At 41.3% G+C, this 16735-nt stretch overlaps 1 protein-coding gene across 7 annotated transcripts in view; it reads right to left on the bottom strand.

Moving 5' to 3' along the window:
* Positions 1–16735, bottom strand: part of eml6 (EMAP like 6) — a 192328-nt gene that overhangs the window by 16296 nt on the left and 159297 nt on the right. For all 7 annotated transcript variants that reach the window (XM_033025217.1, XM_033025216.1, XM_033025214.1 and 4 more), the window contains 4 exons: positions 15756–15913; positions 11668–11782; positions 2220–2408; positions 1606–1778 (listed from right to left, as the gene is read on the bottom strand). In XM_033025217.1, the coding sequence (XP_032881108.1) occupies positions 1606–1778; positions 2220–2408; positions 11668–11782; positions 15756–15913 (635 nt within the window). The remainder of the gene's footprint in view (positions 1–1605; positions 1779–2219; positions 2409–11667; positions 11783–15755; positions 15914–16735) is intronic.

Consider the following 16735-nt stretch of genomic DNA (forward strand, 5'->3'; position numbering starts at 1 on the left):
CTCAGGGTTGACTGCTTCCTGGAACACGACACATCTTTCTCTAATATTTCTGCCATTTTCAACATGATCCACCACCAGTCAGGTCTTCCTATCCCCATCCCTTTCCGTAGAGACCATTTCCTCCTCAACTCCTTGGTTCACTCATCCTTCCCACCCAACCTGCCCCCTCCCCTGCAACTGCAACAAACCTCCTCCCTCATCTCCATCCAGGGACCACTGTGGCCCTTTCAGATGAGACAGGGATTCACTTGCACCTCTTCAAACCTCGGTCTTCCTTTACACTGCGAAACCAAGCATAGAAAAGGCGACTATTTTGCCGAACATTTGTGCTCTGACCGCCAAAGCCTACTGCATCTCCTGGTTCTAATTGTTTTAACTCCCATTCCCATTCCCTTACCAAAGTGTTTGTCCTTGGCCTCTTCTGTTGCCAGAAGAAGGTCACAGGTGAACTGGAAGAACAGCACCTCATATTCCTTGGGTAGCTAACAGTATGATCATTGAATTCTCCAATTTTAAGTAATACCTCCACTCCTTCTCTTTTCCTGTGCCCTACTACCACCCTGGTACGCACCCATTATCCTACTCCTCTTTCCGCCCAACCCTGCATCTGTTCCACCTCTATCTCCCCCGCTGGCTTTTGTTCCCTTTTCATCTCTAGCCTGCCTGTTATTATTTCACCCATCTGCCAATCAAACTCCCTCACCTGTATTATCATTTCTCACCTGTATTCACCTATCACTTGCCAGGCTTTGTCCACCCCACCTCTGTTTTACGGCTTCCTTCCTCCCCAGTCTGAAGAATGGACCCGACCTAAAACATTATCTATCCATTCCCTTCACAGACACTGCCTGACCTGCTGAGTTACTCCGGCACTTTGTGTTTTGCTGAAGTTCCTTGTGTTTCCAGAAACTGTACCTCTCCCTGAACTATTGCAGTGTCTCACGCTTGGACTCTATTTCATCAACTCTGTGCCTATGTTCCTTGGGCAGCTAACAGTTCTGCACATATGGTCGCTGAAGTCCACAAGTTTATGCATGTTTGCAGCTACAACACATTGTCTGCCCCACATTTTTTGTTCTATTTAATTAATTGGTTTGGATTTAATTATTTTAAATATGCACCGAGGCGCACTAATACCCCAATTTAAATTTATTAGCCAATAAGGAGGAGCTGGAAAGAAAAATGCAATTACCTACATCCTGTAACCACACTTGGGCACTTTAAACTTTCAGTTACTGCCCCTTTTAAACTCTCTGGTTTGTCTTATAAACCAGACAAATAGTAAAATGTTGCACTTTAAATCAAAGTAGTGATAAATGCCACAACATCATTTAGTATGCCCTGCAGCCTCTGTGCACTAGAATGTCATGTGCATGGAAGTGCCAGGATTGATTTTCTGTTGTGACCTGAAATAGTCCTCAAGCACAAATATCTGGGTCCCCAAATTCAGCAAGATCTGCAAGTGATATAAATATTGTGACAGTGTTCAATATAATAGAAATACGAGTTTGTATTCATTCTGATATATAATCAATTTTGATAAACAGTGTAAATACCTTAGAGGTGCAGATCATTATCTGAATATTTCTACAATATATATTTTACCTGGTATCCTGGATGGCAGCACTTCGGTCCCGCTTCTTGCCCCACACTTTCAGAGAATTGACAAGTAGTATAATGAATTCTCCATTTTGCATCCCGATCGCTACCATTTCTCCATCAGGACTGTAAGCAGCACACTTTGCGCCATATCCAAGGTTTACTTTGTTTAGCAATTTCTACAATGGAGATAATTTAGGAGACATGTAAAATAACTTTAATCGGAATCACAATTTAATATTTCATAAATTGTATGTGATTTTACTCATCTAGTGATGCAACACCATCATACATCGAAATAGCAGTTGCTGAAGTGGCCGATGGCCTACTCCTGCACTTCTTGTCTATTATCGTCTATTGTCTATTGACTCTAATTAAATTAACATTGAAATTTCCAAGATGGTAAATTGCCAATCTCAGCTGTGCAGTTAAGAAACTTTAAAAAATGGGGAGATTAAACCATCCTCAAGCCGGTCAGAAAGAAACAAAAAGCCAACAAATTTTATACAAAGGAACGGGAATCATTGTTTTATTATTTGTGCAATAAAAAGGGCTGCTATTTGTGTTGAGGGCACCAAATTTTAGGAATGCATCAATTAAAAATAATATTTCCTGCTTACTTTATCAGCCAAGTCCCAGATTCTTATTGTGCCATCATTACTTGCAGAGATCAAGAGATCTTTCAAAGGGTGTGTGGCAAGGCCCCAAATCTCTCCTTCCATGTGCCCATTGATTAAGCTGTTTGATGCTGCATTCTTTTCCCCAACTTCAATTATCTCGCAATCTTTCGTTCCCACCAGTATTTTCCCCTGCAATTAAAAAAAAGGGTTATTAAGCACAAAACAAACTACAATGAGAGGAAATGTAAGACGATAATGAATAATCTACTGTCTCACGATGGGGTGAATTTTCCTGCTAGATTCCAGCAATTCTATGGAAAATATTATATCTGCAAATGCAAGCAGGTTCAGGACTTTAGTACATTTTCCCAAATGCATAAGATCTAAATCTGTGAATAGTCCACGTCCAGCAGTAAAGCATAAATATCCTTTGAGTCGTCAGCACTTGCTATGGGGAATCTACTCATAAATCCTACAGTGGGTATAATGGAAGAAAGTTGTAAGGATGGGAGGGATGGAAAATGGAAGAGAGAAAGACAGTGAGGAAGGATGGAGAGGAGAAAAGGAGAAGGAAGCAAAAATTATTTTCAATTCTGGAGCAAATGGAGAGGCTCCTTTGATGCATAGGTACTGTTAGATTATTGAACTACAGAACTTTCTTCTTAGCTTGATGGTGTCCTTTGCACAAGTTGTTGAGCAAAGTAAATAAACACTCCTTTTATCAGCAATCCTTCATCTTCATTAGATTAGATTAGATTATACCTTTAATAATCCTTTACAGGAAATTACAGTGCCACGACAGCTTCAAGACAGACATAACACCACACATTTCCTCAAATGGCTTCCATACTTAACAAGTTAAAATACAAGTTAAAATACAAGTTAAAAAACAATTAATTAAAAAAAAAGTGCAGTTATTTATGCGCATTATATAACCTTATAGCAGCTGGTAAACAAGACTTCCTATGTCTCTCAGTTTTGCACATTGGTGCAATCAGCCTCTGACTGAAGATGCTGCTCTTGATCACCTTCAGGGCATGGAGTGGGTGAGTGGGGTTGGTCATTATTGAACCCAGTTTGTTCAGAGTTCTGGCCTCTGCCACCTGCTGGACCGTTCGTTGCTCAGCCCCGACCACTGAGCCGGCCTTCCTGATTAGCTTGTCCAGTCTGTTTTTGTCCGCTATGCGGGCGCCATCTCCCCAACAGGCCACAGCAAAAAACAGAGCACTGGCCACCACTGAATGGTAGACACTGCACAGTAGGGGTTGGCAGATGTTAAATGACCTCAGCCTCCTTAAAAAATACAGTCGGCTTTGTCCCTTCCTGTACACCGCCTCCATATGACACTTCCAGTTCAGCTCACTGTCAAGCTGCACCCCAAGGTACCTGTGGTTAGCGACCACCTCCACCTCAGTGCCCTTAATGGTGATTGGTGTTGCTTGAGTCCTCCTCCTCCCCCTCCTGAAGTCCACAACTATCTCCTTGGTTTTTTTGGTGTTAAGATGGAGGTTATTGTGTGCACTCCACTCCACAAAGTTACTTATTATGTCTGTACTCCTCCTCATTGCCCCCTTTAATGAGGCCGACAACAGCTGTATCATCCGAAAACTTCTGCAAAAAGCAGCTGTTGGTGTTATATTGGAGATCCGCTGTGTAGATGGTAAACAGGAACGGAGCCAGCACAGTTCCTTGTGGAGCCCCTGTGCTGCTCAAGATGGTGCCCGAGACACTGTTCTGTAGGCGCACGTACTGTGGTCTGAGGGAAAGGTAATCCAAACACCACAGTACCAGTGATGGATCCACTTTCATCTTCTCCATCTTCTCCCCTAGCAGTCGGGGCTGAATTGTGTTGAAGGCGCTTGAGAAGTCAAAAAATGTAATCCTTACAGATGCATCAGTAGTGTCCAAATGTGTGTACACCCTCTGCAGCATGTAAATGAGGGCATCATCGACACTGATGTTAGGCTGATATGCAAACTGTAAAGGATCCATTTGATTTGACACACTAGTCCTGATGTAGGAAAGGACAAGTCTCTCAAATGTCTTCATTATATGTGAAGTGAGCGCTAATGGTCTGTAGTCATTGTGGAGAGTGGGATGGGTCTTCTTTGGGACAGGTACCAGGCAAGATGTTTTCCACAGCCTTGGAACCCTCTGTAGACGCAAGCTCAGGTTGAACAGGTGTGTTAGAATACCACACAGCTCTGATCTATGGTGGAACTGTATCTATGGTGGAACTCAATTTCAGAGAATTGCTGAAACAGCAATAATGTAATTCCAAATCTGCATTGTGAAGTGTAGCAAGGTTGATTTGTCAACATCATGCAAAAGGTCAATGTATCAGCAAGTTATTTCCAATGTGTCAGCTTCTGTGTTTAACTAGAGCACATCAGTGAGTGAAGAATTTCCATTGGATGCATCTTAATGATTTACAATATCTTAATCAGTGAATGGGTGTAATATTTTAACCTGTGCATTTTAACATACTGTAAAACCCTGAAAAGTCTTTATTAATCTTAACGAAAGGATCTTATGTGTTTAATGAGTTATTAAAAGTCAGGTGTAAAAACTAAAATAAAATATTAAGCATTGACGACTATTATTAATTGTTAATGCCTACAAGGTAAATGATTGAACCGCCTTTGTGATGAGGCTTTTGAGATACTGAAACAAGATCTGGCTGCCTTAAAGCGGGAATGGTACAGGCAGCACGATGACCATCAGGACCAGCCTTCCCGAGGCACTTAAAGAAGGAAATTGCAGGAGGCAGTATCAGGGTAACAGAGTTTGTGTTCAAGTACAAATTGTCCTCGACAACACAGAAGAATGGTGCTAGTGGGTGGAAGGTTGGGGCAGTGAGTAGTGATGGGTGCTGCTTTAACTTGTCACTAAACATGACATCTGCAGACTCCAAAAAGAGCTCCTGTACTTTTCTGGGTTTGGGAACTATGCTAGTTTCAACAGTTTTAACTCCGAATCTTTCCAGGATACTATTAGAAATATATCCAGGTTCTAGTAGTCACTGCACGCAAATACTGAAAGTAAGTCACTGATAGCTCTTTTGACTGGGCCAACAATCACAGTTGTTTTGCTAGAGATACAATACATTCAGAAAGTATTCAGACCCCTTGACCTTTTCCACATTTTGTTACTTTACAGCCTTATTCTAAAGTTGATTAAATTGTTTTGTTTTTTATCATCAATCTACACACAATACAGCATAATAAAAAAAGCAAACAGGTGGCAAAGTAATTAAAAAGAAATAACTGAAATATCACATTTAAATAAGTATTCAGACCCTTTACTCAGTACTTTGGTGAGGCACCTTTGGCAGCGATTACAGCCTCAAGTCTTCTTGGGTATGACGCTACAAACTTAGCACACCTGTATTTGGGTAATTTCTCCCATTCTTCTCGGCAGATCCTCTCAAACTCTGTCAGGTTGGATGGGGACCGTAGATGCACAGCTATTTTCAGGTCCCTCCAGAGATGTTCGATTGGGCTCAAGTCCGGGCTCTGGCTGGGCCACTCAAGGACATTCACAGACTTGTCACAAAGCCACTCCTGCGTTGTCTTGGCTGTGTGCTTAAGGTCGTTGTCCTGTTGGAAGGTGAACCTCCGCCCCAGTCTGAGGTCCAGAACGCTCTGGAGCAGGTTTTCAATTCAATTCAATTCAATTCAATTCAACTTTAATGTCATTGCACAAATACTAAGTATGGGTACAACGAAATGCAGTTTTGCGTCAGTCCGTAGTAGTAGTGCATATAGAAATTAAAAAAAAAGAGGATACAGAATAATCAAAAATACAGAATAATTAAACAATGGGGACGGAGGGACCGGAGAAATCTATCGGCGGGACTCCGAGTTCAGCAATGTGATGGTATAATTGTAGAAGCTGTTCCTCATCCTACTGGTACGAGACCTGAGGCTCCTGTACCGTCTCCCTGATGGGAGGAGGGCAAACAGTCCATGGTTGGGGTGGGAGGGGTCTTTAATGATCTTCCCAGCCCATCTCAGACACCGTTTTCGGTGGAGGGCATCCATGGCAGGGAGCGGGGCACCGATAATGTGCTGCGCGGTTTTCACCACCCGTTGTAGTGCCTTCCTGTCCGCAACAGTGCAGCTGCTGTACCATACCGTGAAGCAGGTGGTCAGGATGCTCTCGATGGTACAGCGGTAGAAGTTGGTCAGGATCTGGGGGGACAGGTGGGCTTTCTTGAGCCTCCTCAGGAAGTAAAGGCGCTGCTGTGCCTTTACTTCATCAAGGATCTCTCTGTACTTTTCTCCGTTCATCTTTCCCTCGATTCTGACTAGTCTCCCAATTCCTGCCGCTGAAAAGCATCCCCACAGCATGATGCTGCCACCACCATGCTTCACTGTGGGTTTAGTATTGGCAGGTGATGAGCGGTGCCTGGTTTCCTTCAGACGTGACACTTGGCATTCAGGCCAAAGAGTTCAATCTTGGTTTCATCAGACCAGAGAATCCTGTTTCACATGCCTTTTGGCAAACTCCAAGCGGGCTGTCATGTGCCTTTTACTGAGGAGTTGCTTCCGTCTGGCCACTCTACCATAAAGGCCTGATTGGTGGAGTGCTGCAGATATAGTTGTCCTTCTGGAAAGTTCTCTCATCTCCAGAGAGGAACTCTGGAGCTCTGTCAGAGTGACCATCGGGTTCGTGGTCACCATCCTGACCAAGGCCGTTCTACCCTGATTGCTCAGTATGGCCGGGCGGCCAGCTCTATGAAGAGTCCTGGTGGTTCCAAAGTTCTTCCATTTAAGAATGACGGAGGCCACTGTGCTCTTCGGGACCTGCAATGCTGCAGAAACTGTTCTCGACACAATCCTGTCTCGGAGGTCTACGGACAATTCCTTCGGCTTCATGGCTTGGTTTTTGCTCTGACATGCACTGTCAACTGTGGGACTTTATATAGACAGGTGTGTGCCTTTCCAAATCATGTCCAATCAATTTAATTTACCCCTGGTGGACTCCAATCAGGTTGTAGAAACATCTCAAGGATAATCAATGGAAACACGATGAACCTAAGCTCAATTTTGAGTCATAGCAAGGTGATCTGAATACTTATGTAAATATGATATTTCAATTATTTCTTTTTAATTACTTTGCAAAAATTTCTAAACACCTGTTTTCACTTCTTCATTCTGGGGTATTGTGTGTAGATTGATGATTAAAAAAGGAGTTTAATCCATTTTAATATAAGGCTGTAACGTAACAAAATGTGGAAAAAGTGAAGGGGTCTGAATGCTTTCTGATTGCACTGTAATAATAGTCAGAATGAGTAACTGCTTTGGTTCGCACAGCTGGGTGACTCCCACAAATGCACGTTGTCATCGGCCATAATCCTGGCCAATCACATTGTTCAAGATTAACCAGGAACATCTATAAATTGCAAAAGTTTCCCTTTGATCAACGTTCAACTCATTTGTAACCAGACAATAACAAGTGTTGATCAGATTTCCAAGGAAGCTGCCTGACATTGTATCTAAAAACTGCTTAAAGGTAAGCTGCTGGGAGATAAATATTTTTCCTACAAAGCTGTCTGGTATGAGGCTTAAAGGTTCTCAAACTTATGTGCTTTTCCTGCAATTACTTTTGGTCCATGACCATCAGGGGGATCACCCACGTCCTATTGAGCATAATATGAATTGAGCTTGTTAGGTAAGTGTGCTAAAATCCTCTTGTGTTAAAATGCTCTTTCAGACTTTCTATTTTTTAATACCCTCCAACATACATACACGAGCCAGCCGAGGGAGAAAAGGGCCCTTTACGGATCAAACTGATCGAATACGAGTGTGGAAATGGGCTGGATTTATTTAAATAAATAGTTTTCATCCGTTTTTCATCTGTATTTACCATGGAGAAGATCATGAGAGCTAGGGTATTCCGGGAAGAAAATATTGATGCCTTGAAACATGCCTAGATTGCAAATTGGAGGTGCTGGTAGTGAAGTGACAGTGAAGAAGGTTATCTAAGTTTACAAAAGGAATGGCAGCTGGAATTGCACCAGGGGTAGTAGATTGCACACATCACATACAAGGATTATTTTGGAATTTTGGAATTTTGAACAAGTACACAGTCTCCAGAAAGTGCTGACACTTGTGGACAAGGTGCTGAAATTGGTGTTGGGCAAGCATGCCTTCATCGGCCAAGAGTTGGGATATTGTGTTATAACTGAACAAGACATTGGTGAGACTTCACTTGGAGTATCGTGGAGTTCTGGTCACCCAGCTATAGGAAGGCTGTCATTAGCTGGAAAGGGTGCAAAGAAGTTTTACGTGAAATTTGCCAGGCCTGAACTATAGAGGAAGGCTGGGAATGCTAAGACTTGGAGGCTGAAGGGTGAACTTTTAGAGGTATACAAAACTATATGGGGAATAAATAAAGTGGATAGTCACAATCTTTTTTTCTGCAGGTAGAGGTGCCTAAAACTAGAGGGCATTGATTTAAAGGTACACAAAATTGCTGGAGGAACTCAGCGGGTGCAGCAGCATCTATGGAGCGAAGGAAAAAAAAGGGCATTGATTTAAGGTGTGATTAATAAGATTTAAAGAGGATCTGATAGTAATCTTCTTCATGCAGAAGGTGTTGGGTATGTAGCATGAACTGCTAGAGGAAGTGGTAGAGGTGGGTGTAATTTCAACATTTAACAGTTGGATACGTACATGGATAGAAAAGTGTTAATGTGATATGGGCTAAGCACAGGCAAATGGGACTAACTCTGGAAGACAACTAGCATGAACGTGGGCTGGAAGGCCTGTTTCTGTACTGTATATCTCCATAACCTTTAACTGGCCTTGGTATCCCTTGGCAAGGGTGAGGTTTATCTGCTGAGGCCAAATCAAGTTAGTTCTATATCTTCTGAGTAAGATAATTCATAGAACTATGTAGTCCACAACAGACAGGAATAAAAACATTGAAGAATAAACCTATAAAAAGCATTTAAATCTAATACATAATTGATTGTACACGTGACACACAAGAAACTGTAGATCCTAGAAACTTGAACAAAATAATAAACTGCTGGAGAAACTCAGCGGGTCATCAGTGTAGGGAAATAAACAAATGTTTCTGATCAGGATCCTTTTTCAGACTGACCCTTCACATCAAAAGTATACAGACCTTTCTTATGAGAGAAACTATAACATAATTGCTGCCAGAAACAATGTGACCTAAAATCGTGACCATAGGCAGTTGTCACTCGTGGTGGCTGCAACTTTAGATGACAATATGCTCATTCTAACCCTCATTTTCACATCCCACTTACCCTGTACCACCATTCCACCTTCCCCTCTTGAATTGCTTCTGTTTTACAATGCAAAAATAATTTAAACATTCAACCTTTACTACATTATCTCCTCACCTCTCATTTCAGATGGTAAAGATTGAGTGGGTGTTGTGCAAAATAAGATTAAAGATAATGATATCCTGTAACTAAATCTGATGTCAGCCACCACAGGACAGATTTTGATACACTATGTAGAGCAGGGAGTTGTTGAGACCAGGATCTGTAATGGAATTCCCCGTGACGTTTGGTGAAGCCACTTACAAGGTGAAATTTGTGTGAAATGTCAAGAATCATCAGCAAGCCCCATTTCAATTTAACACAAGATTTTGTGTGGAGGGTGGTAGTGGCAGCCATCTATACTTCAACATGCACCTGAAGACTAAAATTAAAGTTTCTACTGAAAATGTTTACATGGAGTGATCAAAGCTCAAACTACTGCCATTCTAATTCTGGATTCTAGTGGTCATAGGGTGACACTGTAGGAATCCCTTAGCAAAGCTGAAGTGTTGCCAAAGGAAATGTAAGAGATTGCATGAAGCACAATTGCCTGTAGTCTCTCAGAACAACAATGGACATGATCTTATGATTACCACTCTGTCAATGCCCTTTCTCTTGTGCATAAGTTAGTTAGCTTAGACTACTGTCACTCAAGGTGATAGATAGAGTCCAAAGCTATCTGGCCTCAGAGCCGTTGAAAATAGTTCTTCATGTTTACTGCAGCTGCCTTCACTACAAAGGACCAGATTTCTACCAATTTGATTGCAGCCATGGAGGAGAACCACATACGAGCACTAGGATAGGAAAAGTCACAGGGAAGGTAATCACTGACTTAAAATCCTTTATGTGATGACAGTGATGACAGATGGCACTGTGATGACAGATGGCACAATGGGCTAAGTGTTCGGCTGGCAACCGGAAGGTAGCTGGTTCGAATCCCGCTTGGAGTGCATACTGTCGTTGTGTCCTTGGGCAAGACACTTCACCCACCTTTGCCTGTGTGTGTGGATGTAATTATGTGAAGCACTTTGGGGTCAATGCAAGTTGACTAAAAATGTGCTATATAAATAAAGACATTATTATTATTATGTAAACCTCAGTTTGTGTTGTTTGACACTGATTGGATGCATAAATATGGCATGTTGAAATGGTGGGTTTTATTGTCATGGAGTGAGATGATCTGCAAAAAGAGGCAAGGCAATTGGAGTCAATGGTCTTTTGTCTTCTTTTTATTGGATGTGAACACCACTCTCAGGATGTGTGTGAGCATCACCAATATATCAGTATTTAATTATCTCGTCTACTGACCTTTGAAAGCATGTTAGGAATCACTTTGTTATACTACAAGATTTGTGAAAATGGTGGCCAGTTCTAAAATGTTAACCCAGTGACAATTGAGGAACAACAAAGAAACATGACAGATAAGAATGTTGTGTAATGTGGAACCAATGTGGTGGAGTACCAATGTGATCACTGGCCTCATCCTTCTAAGTGATGGAGGTGAGATTTATTCCAAATGTTATTAAGGAAGACTTCCATTTTGATAAAACTGACACAATTATAGTGTGTCACAATTATAATATAACTTCAGCTGACACTGGCTGGAATGTTGTCAGACAAGATGGAAATTGATCCCATTTAATATTTTGACCTCTATAATGGCAGCTACTGTTTCAGTACTGTGTCTACAATTCCATGTCTACAATTTTCATCAATTCAAAAAATTTCAATCATAGCATTCCAACTATTTGATTGATTACTGAATGATTTGTTGCAGCACTATACATTTTTGACATATCTAGATACAGATTATTATATTTTGTTGCATTACAAATAGAGTTAAGAAATAACCCATTCATTTTGACAATCAGCCCCTTTCTTAGAATTTTAATTGTTCCTTAAATTTATTTTTTATTCACCCTAAAATATAATTCCTGAACAGAAAGCACTGACTTGGCATATGCCAAATTAAATTACAATAAATCAACAAATCTTCTTGCACTCTATCCAATATCCTTGTTTTAATTAATTTCATCCCCACACACTCTCAATTCAATTTTTATATATCTCTGCATGAATTAAAATACTTCAAAATATATCACAGCAATAACCTTTGAACAAATGGAATTTTAACTTTAGGTTTCTGACCTTCCCTCTGCAGACAGAGCGCACACAGTCCAAAGATTGTCCTGTCTCCAGCTGGAATGCTCGACATCGCTTCATTTCCTGATCCCATAGCTTCACTGCACCTCCTTCTTTTGTCCTTTGGGCATTAAAGAGACATCCGTTTTACAGTAAATGTTATGAATAGCAAAAATTTATATTTAGATTATGGTAATAGAGGGATTACAGATTATGATAACTATCGGGGTTTTAATGATAAGGGATTTCAACTTTTGCAATATTACTGAGGATTGCCTTAGCGTTAAAGGATTACATGAGGTGGAAATTTTAAAGTTCATTAAGGTCAGCCTCTTGTCCCACTATTTCAATGTTCCTACTGGAGAGGACGGTACTAGATTCTTCCATACAAGTAACTGAAGTGTCAGTAAGCACTTTGAAGGTAGTGATCATAACTGTAAGATGCAAGATAATTAAAAAAAGGGATTAGGATGGTCCTCAACGAGTTTCTGTAACGAGGAATGCCAATTTCAGCATCATTATACAGGACTCAAACATTGGAGCAGCTACTTGCCAGGGAAAGACTGGACCCGATTGAAATCAAAGGGTAATCTGTACATGAATTTGGAAGAAGACAGTGAGGTCTTAAATGAATTTCTTCCCTAAGAAGAAAGAGTTTATAACTTACATTCTTATATTCTTACAGGATACTCGCCTCGATTAAACAGGGCACAGAAAACAAGAACAAGTAATTTATGGTACAATTTAATAATACACTGGTGAGGCCACATCTGGAATATTACGAGCAGTTTTGGTCACAACAGCATAGAAAAAGATGGGATTACTCTGGAGAGCATGTAGAGGAAATTTACCAAGATTGAATGACTCAGTTATGCAAGAATGGATAGCAAGGGTTTGTTTTCCTCATAGCAAAGTAGGCTGACAGGACTGATAAAGGGTGTACAAATTATGAGGGGTATAGAAATGGCAGACATATCTATAACAAGGGGATATGAGTTTAAGGTAAGGAGCAACAGTTTAGAAGAAAAACAAATATCACCCAGAGGGTGGTTGGGATTTGGAATTCACTGCCTAAGAAGCATAACATTTAAGTATCTAGATGGGCACTTGAATAGCTAAGGCATGGAAGGCTATGGTCCAAATGCTGGTAAATGAATTAGTATAGATGGGAACTAAAGGTTCTGACAAGGTGGGGTAAAGGTGGGTGTGCTATATGACTCTAAGAATATATTATCCATGTTGGTTATAATGAATTGTAACTTGCAAGAAATAAAGCAAATATAATTTTGAAACACTAGATTGGTACAGCTTTTGAATTTATATTCATGAATATAGATGTGTTTCCTAAAATTACTCATATCTTGTTTTTTAAGCATATAATATTTGTAGGCCATGGCAACATTTTTCATTTTTTAATTAAAAAAAAAAATTCATTGTTTGATGTGGTTATATTTATCAGACTTGAAACATGTTTGGCACCCTTGATCTGGAAATGCCTCTGTTATGGGATTTGAGTTTAAAGGGCAAACAGAAAACAAATGGAAATGAAATTAGAGACATGTGATAGACTGAGCACAAACCAAAAAGTGACCATAACAAGCTTCAAAACAGGATATTAAGAGAAAATGTAATCAACCATAATTCATCAAATTTCTTAAAAGGATTTTTAAGTTTCATTTTTGACTGTTCATTCAAGCAATTTTTTTAGATTATAGTCTCCTCCATTTGTCTAGACTAAGATGACAAGGCCTATATGCAAGTGACATGAAGTCAGAGTAGGCAGTAACTATTCAGTGAAAATAAAACCTTTAAATTCTATATGATTATTTAATTATTTATATTTTACAATGTGCAGTTCACATAATGCAAACAATTTTTGGTAGGCCTTTCCTCTCGATTTCATTCGTAAGCAAATCACATAAAACATTGGACAGGTTTAAAAGGATTTGGGCCAAATGCACGCAGGTGAGATTAGTGTAGATGGGGCATCTTGGTCAGTGTGGTTGGTTGGGCCAAAAGGCCTATTTCCATGCTGTATGACTCTAAGTCCTATATATGCAGAGTTGGCTTTTTAAATTGCTAAAATGTCATCTCACCCTGCATTCAAATGAAAGAAATGCAAAATCTCTTGTTGTTTTAGCTCATAACTACACGCTACAGATATTCAAAGGACTGGACTCTGAATTTTGAGGTCTCTGTACTTAATAAGTGTAGTTACCTTCTTCCACTCTGCTTTAAATTAAATCTCTGACAAGTTTCCTGTTGGGAACTGGATGTCTGAAAAGGAGTTGTTAGATCTTAACAAGGACAGGTGCAGTTTAGATATAAATGTCTATGTCATCCAGCAAGTAGAGCCTGGAGCGGAGGGATGGGGTAACATAGGAGCTGTTAATGCCTAGGGTGGGATGCTGGCTGAGTAATACTGCTCTTCCCACAGGCTAACAGGTAGCAGGCTTGTCAGAAACAGATCCTGGTGAATGTCACAAGCTTCCCACTTGTGGTCGGAATACTTAATTTTGTTAGATTAGATTAGATTCTTTTATTGTCATTCAGACCTTTCGGTCTGAACGAAATTTCGTTGCCTGCAGTCATACACAATAATAATAAATAACGAAACATACAATAAACACAAATTAACATCCACCACAGTGAGTTCACCAAGCACCTCATCACTGTGATGGAGACAAAAGTCTTAGTCTCTGTCCCTTTCCTCCTTGTTCTCCCTCTGCGCTGAGGCGATCCAGGCCGAAGATGCCGCCCTCCAGTCCAGCGGACGTAGCTGTAGTTGCGGGAGCTCCGGAAACAGGTCACCAACCTATGACCTGCGAGCTCCCGGTCATCCACTGGGCCCGCGGCTGAACCTCCAAAGTGATGTCGCTGCCACCTCAGCTCCGATTCGGGCTGCTGCCGAAAGCCGGAACGCCGCCTCCGCTCCGAGTCGGGCCGCCACCGCCTCAACTCCGAGTTGGGCCACTGCCGAAAGCCGGAACACCACCTCAGCGAGTCGGGCCGCCACCGCCTCAGCTCCGAGTCGGGCCGCTGCCGAAAGCTGGAACACTACCTCAGCGAGTAGGGCCTCTGCCGCCTCAGCCCTGAGTTCCACCACCTCAGCTCCGAGTCGGTCCGCCGCCGGAATGCAGTCTCAGCTCCGAGTCGACCGCCACCACCTCCGAGTCGGGCCGCTGCCGAAAGCTGGAACGCCACCTCAGCGAGTCGGGCCGCCGCCGCCTCAGCTCCGAGTCCCGCAGCCTCAGCGAGTCGGGCCGACGCCGCCTCAGCCCCGAAGTCGGCCAGCCTAGTCCTGGCTGGCTCTGCCTCCGGAGCCTCGAGGTCGGTCGCAGTTGGAGACCACCAGCTCCGCCATTAGGCCTCAGCGCAGACGGAGGCATAGAAGGGGGATACGACAGAAAGAGTTGCATTCCCCCGAAGGAAGAGACAAAAAAACATGTTTCCCCCCCCACACATGGTGTTAAAGGTGAAGAGTGCACCGAGTTACTTCCGGCTGATTTATTGATTGAAGGAAGTGCTTAACCTCTCACTTTACCCAACATACACATTTTCTCTAAGGATTAAAAAATAATAATGCTCTCCTATTGAAATATACACAGTTCCAACAGGACTTGACAGCATAATTACAGGGATGATGTCACTTCTGGCCAGGATGTCTGGAAGCAGGAATGATGATCTAATAAAAAGGGGGTGGCCATTCAACATTGATATTAAAAATAATTTTTTTCACCCAGAATGTAAATGATTCTTTCAAGGTTCTGGAGGCTCGGAAATTGAAGAAAGAGATGAGCACATTTTGGACATCAGGGCAAATTATATTGGTACAGGAAAAAGACATTGACCTAAAATTCAGTCACGATCTTAATGAATAATGAGGAGACACATGGGTTTAAATGGCCTAGTCCACCATCTATTTCATATGTTCTTATGTACCATCCTGAAGATGATTTATGAAAATCAATCAGCAAGATATTCATAATATAGTCATGCTTCTGCCAAATACTAAGAAACAGTTTAAAAATAATATACTATACTTCTATTATAATAGTTATAACATCAGTAAAATAAATAACAAAAGATCTTACGGTCTTTCCTTGCCTCCAGTGACAATCAAGCCATCCCTTAACGTTGTGTACATTGTAAACACGGGTCCTGTATGGGCTTTTGCTACAACTCGGATTACCACGTGATCCTTCCAGACATACACATCCCCATTTATGGCACCAGAGAAAGTAAGATTGTTCTATTAAAAAATGTTTAAAAAAGGATTATATAGTGGAGATATTTGTGGTATACTGTTTGTAGTTGAGGCTGTCTCATGGAATAAAACAGATACATTCTTGAGCTGTGTTATATTCCGGATGGTAGAATGAATAACAACTTACACGCAGGTTGCCTGGATGACGAGAGAGATTTATTACTCAACATTCCCTGCTTATATACAACACCAACTCATTAACATATACATGAATATGCATGAATACATTACAATCTGGAAGATTATCATCCGACATCAGTCTCCAATTTGTTCCTTGATGTGTAACCTGCTCACATGGATTTAGACAACCATGCCATCAGCGTGCTATCTTAACTGTTTTAGTAACAAGAGAGTCTCTAGAGATATCACTGGAGTTTCCAACATAAACCAGCCTACAGTTACACTACAGCTCATACCATGGCACTGTGGTTGCAGCAGGCCCATGAGCTTTAGACTTTTGTCTAAAGCTATGTCTATGCGGTAGGAGCTGGGAGCCATGTCCATGTGCCATGAGATATGAGCTATGTCTACAATGCCTTTGTCGGCTTAGAATACAGACAAATCATTAAATTTAATAAATAGTGATATATATCAAACATTTAAGGAAGAGATAGATAGATTTTTAATTAGTAGAAGTGTCAGAGGCTATGGGGAGAAGTCAGGAGAATGGGGTTTGGAAAGAGAGATAGATCAGCCATGATTGAATGGTGGATTAGACAATGGGCCGAATTGCCTAATTTTACTTCTATCACTGATGACATGACTTATTTATGTCAATCAGGCAACAGAAGAGGCCAAATTGATCAG

The sequence above is a fragment of the Amblyraja radiata genome, chromosome 8, assembly GCF_010909765.2.
Source record: "Amblyraja radiata isolate CabotCenter1 chromosome 8, sAmbRad1.1.pri, whole genome shotgun sequence".
In the NCBI taxonomy this organism is placed as follows: domain Eukaryota; kingdom Metazoa; phylum Chordata; class Chondrichthyes; order Rajiformes; family Rajidae; genus Amblyraja; species Amblyraja radiata.